The sequence below is a fragment of the Haliotis rubra genome, unplaced genomic scaffold (genome assembly GCF_003918875.1).
Source record: "Haliotis rubra isolate DU_JTF1 unplaced genomic scaffold, ASM391887v1 Scf2244, whole genome shotgun sequence".
NCBI classification, from domain to species: domain Eukaryota; kingdom Metazoa; phylum Mollusca; class Gastropoda; order Lepetellida; family Haliotidae; genus Haliotis; species Haliotis rubra.
This window is the reverse complement of record NW_025766275.1, coordinates 42900-51834: the sequence shown is the minus strand read 5'-3', so window position 1 is coordinate 51834 and position 8935 is coordinate 42900. Positions and strand designations below refer to the sequence as shown.

Sequence of the window (8935 nt, the reverse complement as noted above, 5' to 3'; positions counted from 1 at the left end):
CATATGAGACATGAAGTGTTTATCATGTTTGATATTTAGTGCATCTGATATCATTCCAAAGGGTGTACATCAAATATTATCCTTATGATATAAAGAACGAAAACAGATTCAGTTACTACAACTAATTACTGAGTTCAGGTAATATGCTATGATTCATCATTGTATGACTTCAGTCTTCTGTAAACTTTCATTGATGAATGAGTGAATATTTTTTCTTATATTGTCACACTGTTGTTTAGACTTTCTTTTCATTCGACAACAATGTGATTATTAAAAGTGTTAAAGTTATGATATTTCATGTTTCCTTACCACATTATGTGTCTTCCTTTCAGCAGAGGGTCCTTCTACAGACAATAGTCCTGTAAGTATGTTTGAAACTTCATACCTGAAATACTTCATCGTCAAGTATGTTATGATATGTAGAGCTTGTAACGTCCATTGTTAACTACGCTGTATTAGCTTCCGATGACCCTTTTAAATGGCTGAGGTTATATAATAAAAGGGACAAGGTACATGCCAAACATAAGTCTTCATTCAGAGTTTCTTTGGTTCAAATCTCGTTTCCAAAATACTTGTTTCATGACTACTGCCTATAACACGAGAAATCACTTTTATACACTTTGGAGGAAACACCTTGCAATGTGTCAAAGATTTTAGAAATTGATAAACAGTTTAATCCCTTTTTATGTCTTTTCAGAGCACAGGTACTGTCAGTGAACCTACACCATCCCAACGACGTTCAATACAAGGTACTGAGTGTCCCTCTGATTCCAAATAAAGTGGCCACTGCTTTGGTTACTGCTGGCTTACATGTACAGCCATTGTTTGAATGGCAGTTGCCAGAGCAGTGAATTCTTACATGATAGTTCCACGATGAAATATGCTGTCACGATTATCAGACATATGAGATATGAAGTGTTTATCATGTTTGATATGTAGTGCATTCGATATCATTCCAAAGGGGTGTACATCAAATATTATCCTTATGATATAAAGAACGAAAACAGAATCAGTGAATACAACTAATTACTGAGTTCAGGTAATATGCTATGACCCATCATTGTATGACTTCAGTCTTCTGTAAATTTTCATTGATGAATGAGTGAATACTTTATTCTTATATTGTCACACTGTTGTTTAGACTTTCTTTTCATTCGACAACAATGTGATTATTAAAAGTGTTAAAGTTATGATATTTCATGTTTCCTTACCACATTATGTGTCTTGCTTTTTGCAGCGGTTCCTTCTACAGACAATGATGCTGTAAAGTGTGTTTGAAACTACATACCTGGCACATTTCATCGTCAATGTTCACTCTTGTGTTATGATATGTAGAGCTTGTAACGTCCATTGTTAACAACGCTGTATTCGCTTCCGATGCCCTTGTAAATGGCTGAGGTTATATCATAAAAAGAGAGAAGGTACATGCCAAATATAAAGACTTCATTCAGAGTTTCCTTGGTTCAAATCTCCTTTCCAAAATACCTGTTTCATGATTACTGCCTAAAACACGAGAAATCACTTTTATACACTTTGGAGGAAACACCTTGTGATGTGTCAAAGATTTTAGAAATTGATAAACAGTTTAATTCCTTTTTATGTCTTTCAAGGGCACAAGTACTGTCAGTGAACCTACACCATCCCAACCACCTCCAATACAAGGTACTGAGTCTCCCTCTGATTCCAAATGAAGTGTCCCTACTTTGGTTACTGCTGGCTTACATGTACAGCCATTGTTTGAATGGCAGTTGCCAGAGCAGTGAATTCTTACATAGTTCCACGATGAAATATGCTGTCGTGATTATGAGATATATGAGACATGAAGTGTTTATCATGTTTGATATTTAGTGCATTCGATATCATTCCAAAGGGGTGTACATCAAATATTATCCTTATGATATAAAGAACGAAAACAGATTCAGTTACTACAACTAATTACTGAGTTCAGGTAATATGCTATGATTCATCATTGTATGACTTCAGTCTTCTGTAAACTTTCATTGATGAATGAGTGAATATTTTTTCTTATATTGTCACACTGTTGTTTAGACTTTCTTTTCATTCGACAACAATGTGATTATTAAAAGTGTTAAAGTTATGATATGTCATGTTTCCTTACCACATTATGTGACTTCCTTTCAGCAGAGGGTCCTTCTACAGACAATAGTCCTGTAAGTATGTTTGAAACTTCATACCTAAAATACTTCATCGTCAAGTATGTTATGATATGTAGAGCTTGTAACGTCCATTGTAAACTACGCTGTATTAGCTTCCGATGACCCTTTTAAATGGCTGAGGTTATATAATAAAAGAGACAAGGTACATGCCAAACATAAGTCTTCATTCAGAGTTTCCTTGGTTCAAATCTCGTTTCCAAAATACTTGTTTCATGACTACTGCCTATAACACGAGAAATCACTTTTATACACTTTGGAGGAAACACCTTGCGATGTGTCAAAGATTTTAGAAATTGATAAACAGTTAAATCCCTTTTTATGTCTTTCAAGGGCACAGGTACTGTCAGTGAACCTACACCATCCCAACGACGTTCAATACAAGGTACTGAGTGTCCCTCTGATTCCAAATAAAGTGTCCCTGCTTTGGTTACTGCTGGCTTACATGTACAGCCATTGTTTGAATGGCAGTTGCCAGAGCAGTGAATTCTTACATGTAGTTCCACGATGAAATATGCTGTCACGATTATCAGACATATGAGATATGAAGTGTTTATCATGTTTGATATGTAGTGCATTCGATATCATTCCAAAGGGGTGTACATCAAATATTATCCTTATGATATAAAGAACGAAAACAGAATCAGTGAATACAACTAATTACTGAGTTCAGGTAATATGCTATGACCCATCATTGTATGACTTCAGTCTTCTGTAAATTTTCATTGATGAATGAGTGAATACTTTATTCTTATATTGTCACACTGTTGTTTAGACTTTCTTTTCATTTGACAACAATGTGATTATTAAAAGTGTTAAAGTTATGATATTTCATGTTTCCTTACCACATTATGTGTCTTGCTTTTTGCAGCGGTTCCTTCTACAGACAATGATGCTGTAAGTGTGTTTGAAACTACATACCTGGCACATTTCATCGTCAATGTTCACTCTTGTGTTATGATATGTAGAGCTTGTAACGTCCATTGTTAACAACGCTGTATTCGCTTCCGATGCCCCTTGTAAATGGCTGAGGTTATATCATAAAGAGAAGGTACATGCCAAATATAAGACTTCATTCAGAGTTTCCTTGGTTCAAATCTCCTTTCCAAAATACCTGTTTCATGATTACTGCCTAAAACACGAGAAATCACTTTTATACACTTTGGAGGAAACACCTTGTGATGTGTCAAAGATTTTAGAAATTGATAAACAGTTTAATTCCTTTTTATGTCTTTCAAGGGCACAAAGTACTGTCAGTGAACCTACACCATCCCAACCACCTCAATACAAGGTACTGAGTCTCCCTCTGATTCCAAATGAAGTGTCCCTGCTTTGGTTGCTGCTGGCTTACATGTACAGCCATTGTTTGAATGGCAGTTGCCAGAGCAGTGAATTCTTACATAGTTTCCACGATGAAATATGCTGTTGTGATTATCAGATATATGAGACATGAAGTGTTTATCATGTTTGATATTTAGTGCATTCGATATCATTCCAAAGGGGTGTACATCAAATATTATCAATATGATATAAAGAACGAAAACAGATTCAGTTACTACAACTAATTACTGAGTTCAGGTAATATGCTATGATTCATCATTGTATGACTTCAGTCTTCTGTAAACTTTCATTGATGAATGAGTGAATATTTTTTCTTATATTGTCACACTGTTGTTTAGACTTTCTTTTCATTCGACAACAATGTGATTATTAAAAGTGTTAAAGTTATGATATGTCATGTTTCCTTACCACATTATGTGACTTCCTTTTCAGCAGAGGGTCCTTCTACAGACAATAGTCCTGTAAGTATGTTTGAAACTTCATACCTAAAATACTTCATCGTCAAGTATGTTATGATATGTAGAGCTTGTAACGTCCATTGTTAACTACGCTGTATTAGCTTCCGATGACCCTTTTAAATGGCTGAGGTTATATAATAAAAGAGAGAAGGTACATGCCAAACATAAGTCTTCATTCAGAGTTTCCTTGGTTCAAATCTCGTTTCCAAAATACTTGTTTCATGACTACTGCCTATAACACGAGAAATCACTTTTATACACTTTGGAGGAAACACCTTGCGATGTGTCAAAGATTTTAGAAATTGATCAACAGTTAAATCCCTTTTTATGTCTTTTCAGAGCACAGGTACTGTCAGTGAACCTACACCATCCCAACGACGTTCAATACAAGGTACTGAGTGTCCCTCTGATTCCAAATAAAGTGGCCATGCTTTGGTTACTGCTGGCTTACATGTACAGCCATTGTTTGAATGGCAGTTGCCAGAGCAGTGAATTCTTACATGATAGTTCCACGATGAAAATATGCTGTCACGATTATCAGACATATGAGATATGAAGTGTTTATCATGTTTGATATGTAGTGCATTCGATATCGTTCCAAAGAGTACATACATCAAATATTATCCTTATGATATAAAGAACGAAAACAAGAATCAGTGAATACAACTAATTACTGAGTTCAGGTAATATGCTATGACCCATCATTGTATGACTTCAGTCTTCTGTAAATTTTCATTGATGAATGAGTGAATACTTTATTCTTATATTGTCACACTGTTGTTTAGACTTTCTTTTCATTTGACAACAATGTGATTATTAAAAGTGTTAAAGTTATGATATTTCATGTTTCCTTACCACATTATGTGTCTTGCTTTTTGCAGCGGTTCCTTCTACAGACAATGATGCTGTAAGTGTGTTTGAAACTACATACCTGGCACATTTCATCGTCAATGTTCACTCTTGTGTTATGATATGTAGAGCTTGTAACGTCCATTGTTAACAACGCTGTATTCGCTTCCGATGCCCCTTGTAAATGGCTGAGGTTATATCATAAAAGAGAGAAGGTACATGCCAAATATAAGACTTCATTCAGAGTTTCCTTGGTTCAAATCTCCTTTCCAAAATACCTGTTTCATGATTACTGCCTAAAACACGAGAAATCACTTTTATACACTTTGGAGGAAACACCTTGTGATGTGTCAAAGATTTTAGAAATTGATAAACAGTTTAATTCCTTTTTATGTCTTTCAAGGGCACAAGTACTGTCAGTGAACCTACACCATCCCAACCACCTCCAATACAAGGTACTGAGTCTCCCTCTGATTCCAAATGAAGTGTCCCTGCTTTGGTTACTGCTGGCTTACATGTACAGCCATTGTTTGAATGGCAGTTGCCAGAGCAGTGAATTCTTACATAGTTCCACGATGAAATATGCTGTTGTGATTATCAGATATATGAGACATGAAGTGTTTATCATGTTTGATATTTAGTGCATTCGATATCATTCCAAAGGGGTGTACATCAAATATTATCAATATGATATAAAGAACGAAAACAGATTCAGTTACTACAACTAATTACTGAGTTCAGGTAATATGCTATGATTCATCATTGTATGACTTCAGTCTTCTGTAAACTTTCATTGATGAATGAGTGAATATTTTTTCTTATATTGTCACACTGTTGTTTAGACTTTCTTTTCTTTCGACAACAATGTGATTATTAAAAGTGTTAAAGTTATGATATGTCATGTTTCCTTACCACATTATGTGACTTCCTTTCAGCAGAGGGTCCTTCTACAGACAATAGTCCTGTAAGTATGTTTGAAACTTCATACCTAAAATACTTCATCGTCGAGTATGTTATGATATGTAGAGCTTGTAACGTCCATTGTTAACTACGCTGTATTAGCTTCCGATGACCCTTTTAAATGGCTGAGGTTATATATATAAAGAGAAGGTACATGCCAAACATAAGTCTTCATTCAGAGTTTCCTTGGTTCAAATCTCGTTTCCAAAATACTTGTTTCATGACTACTGCCTATAACACGAGAAATCACTTTTATACACTTTGGAGGAAACACCTTGCGATGTGTCAAAGATTTTAGAAATTGATCAACAGTTAAATCCCTTTTTATGTCTTTTCAGAGCACAGGTACTGTCAGTGAACCTACACCATCCCAACGACGTTCAATACAAGGTACTGAGTGTCCCTCTGATTCCAAATAAAGTGTCCCTGCTTTGGTTACTGCTGGCTTACATGTACAGCCATTGTTTGAATGGCAGTTGCCAGAGCAGTGAATTCTTACATGATAGTTCCACGATGAAATATGCTGTCACGATTATCAGACATATGAGATATGAAGTGTTTATCATGTTTGATATGTAGTGCATTCGATATCGTTCCAAAGGGGTGTACATCAAATATTATCCTTATGATATAAAGAACGAAAACAGAATCAGTGAATACAACTAATTACTGAGTTCAGGTAATATGCTATGACCCATCATTGTATGACTTCAGTCTTCTGTAAACTTTAATTAATGCATGAGTGAATACTTTATTCTTATATTGTCACACTGTTGTTTAGACTTTCTTTTCATTTGACAACAATGTGATTATTAAAAGTGTTAAAGTTATGATATTTCATGTTTCCTTACCACATTATGTGTCTTGCTTTTTGCAGCGGTTCCTTCGAAAGACAATGATCCTGTAAGTGTCTTTGAAACTACATACCTGGCACATTTCATCGTCAATGTTCACTCTTGTGTTATGATATGTAGAGCTTGTAACGTCCATTGTTAACAACGCTGTATTAGCTTCCGATGCTCATTTTAAATGGCTGAGGTTATATAATAAAAAAGACAAGGTACATGCCAAACATAAGTCTTCATTCAGAGTTTCCTTGGTTCAAATCTCGTTTCCAAAATACTTGTTTCATGACAACTGCCTATAACACGAGAAATCACTTTTATACACTTTGGAGGAAACACCTTGCGATGTGTCAAAGCTTTTAGAAATTGATAAACAGTGTAATCCCTTTTTATGTCTTTCCAGGGCACAAGTACTGTCAGTGAACCTACACCATCCCAACTAACTCCAATACAAGGTACTGAGTCTCCCTCTGATTCCAAATGAAGTGTCCCTGCTTTGGTTACTGCTGGCTTACATGTACAGCCATTGTTTGAATGGCAGTTGCCAGAGCAGTGAATTCTTACATAGTTCCACGATGAAATATGCTGTCACGATTATCAGACATATGAGATATAAAGCGTTTATCATGTTTGATATGTAGTGCATTCGATATCATTCCAAAGGGGTGTACATAAAATATTATCCTTATGATATAAAGAACGAAAACAGAATCAGTGAATACAACTAATTACTGAGTTCAGGTAATATGCTATGACCCATCATTGTATGACTTCAGTCTTCTGTAAACTTTCATTGATGAATGAGCGAATATTTTTCTGATATTGTCACACTGATGTTTAGACTTTCTTTTCATTCGACAACAATGTGATTATTAAAAGTGTTAAAGTTATGATATTTCATGTTTCCTTACCACATTATGTGTCTTGCTTTTAGCAGAGGTTCATTCTACAGACAATGATCCTGTAAGTGTCTTTGAAACTACATACCTGAAATACTTCATCGTCAAGCATGTTATGATATGTAGAGCTTGTAACGTCCATTCTTATCTATGATGTGTTAGCTTCCAATGCCCCTTTTAAATGGCTGAGGTTATACCATAAAAGAGAGAAGGTACATGCCAAATATAAGACTTCATTCAGAGTTTCCTTGGTTCAAATCTCCTTTCCAAAATACTTGTTTCATGACTACTGCCTATAACACGAGAAATCACTTTTCTACACTTTGGAGGAAACACCTTGCGATGTGTCAAAGATTTTAGAAATTGATAAACAGTTTAATCCCTTTTTATGTCTTTTCAGAGCACAGGTACTGTCAGTGAACCTACACCATCCCAACAACGTCCAATACAAGGTACTGAGTCTCCCTCTGATTCCAAATTAAGTGTCCCTGCTTTGGTTACTGCTTGCTTACATGTACAGCCATTGTTTGAATGACAGTTGCTAGAGCAGCAAAACCTGACACAGTTCCACGATGAAATATGCTGTCACGATTATCAGAAAAATTAGTGAATTAGTGAGTTTGGTTTTACGCCGCCTTTAGCAATTTTCCAGGAATATCACGGCGGGGACACCAGAAATTGGCTTCACAATTTGTGCCCATGTGGGGAATCGAACCCCTGTCTTTGGCGTGACGAGTGAACACTTTAAGCACTAGGCTATCCCACCGCCTCAAATGAAACATGAAGTGTTTATCATGTTTGATATGTAGTGCATTCGATATCATTCCAAAAGGGTGTATATAAAATATTATTCTTATGATATAAAGAGCGAAAACAGACTCGGTTAATACAACTGATTACTGGAGTCTAGGTAATATGCTATAACCCATCTTTGTATGAGTTCTGTATGCTGTTAAAAGTGTCAGTGTTATATCTCACGTTTCATTATCACAATATGTGTCTTGCTTTTCGCAGAGGTCCAAGCAAAACGCGTTGGCCCTGTAAGTATGTTTGAAACTTCATACCTGGCACATTTCATCATCAAGGCTCACTCCTGTGTGATAATGTGTTAGAGCTTGTAACGTCCATTCTTAACTATGCTGTATTAGCTTCCAATGCCCCTTTTAAATGGCTGAGGTTATATCATAAAAGAGAGAAGGTACATACCACATATTAGACTTCATTCAGAGTTCCCTTGGTTCAAATGTCGTTTCCAAAATACTTGTTTCATGACTACTGCCTATAACACGAGAAATCACTTTTACACATTTCGGAGGAAACTCAGATTTTGGAAATTGAAAAACGGCATTCATCCTGACCTAACTGTCACTTTTTGTGTTGGCCCATGCAACCTGAGGTTTATTGAGAAA

General features: G+C 35.8%; 1 protein-coding gene across 4 annotated transcripts; it reads left to right on the top strand.

The window, feature by feature from the left end:
• The first annotated feature begins 604 nt into the window (after positions 1 to 604).
• On the top strand, positions 605 to 8653 carry LOC124277617 (proteoglycan 4-like). Of its 4 annotated transcripts, XM_046713339.1 has the most exons (13): positions 605 to 749; positions 1238 to 1263; positions 1611 to 1662; positions 2146 to 2171; positions 2508 to 2559; positions 3046 to 3071; positions 4313 to 4364; positions 4855 to 4880; positions 5226 to 5277; positions 6660 to 6685; positions 7031 to 7082; positions 7565 to 7590; positions 7927 to 8201. In XM_046713339.1, exons 1-13 carry the CDS (start codon positions 686 to 688, stop codon positions 8059 to 8061), a joined length of 615 nt encoding a protein of 204 aa, XP_046569295.1. In that variant the 5' UTR covers positions 605 to 685; the 3' UTR covers positions 8062 to 8201. The 4 variants fall into 4 exon arrangements, with proteins under 4 accessions (XP_046569295.1, XP_046569296.1, XP_046569297.1 ...); XM_046713340.1 differs by lacking the exons at positions 7565 to 7590; positions 7927 to 8201 and adding an exon at positions 8541 to 8653; XM_046713341.1 differs by lacking the exons at positions 1611 to 1662; positions 2146 to 2171.
• Positions 8654 to 8935: the final 282 nt, after the last annotated feature.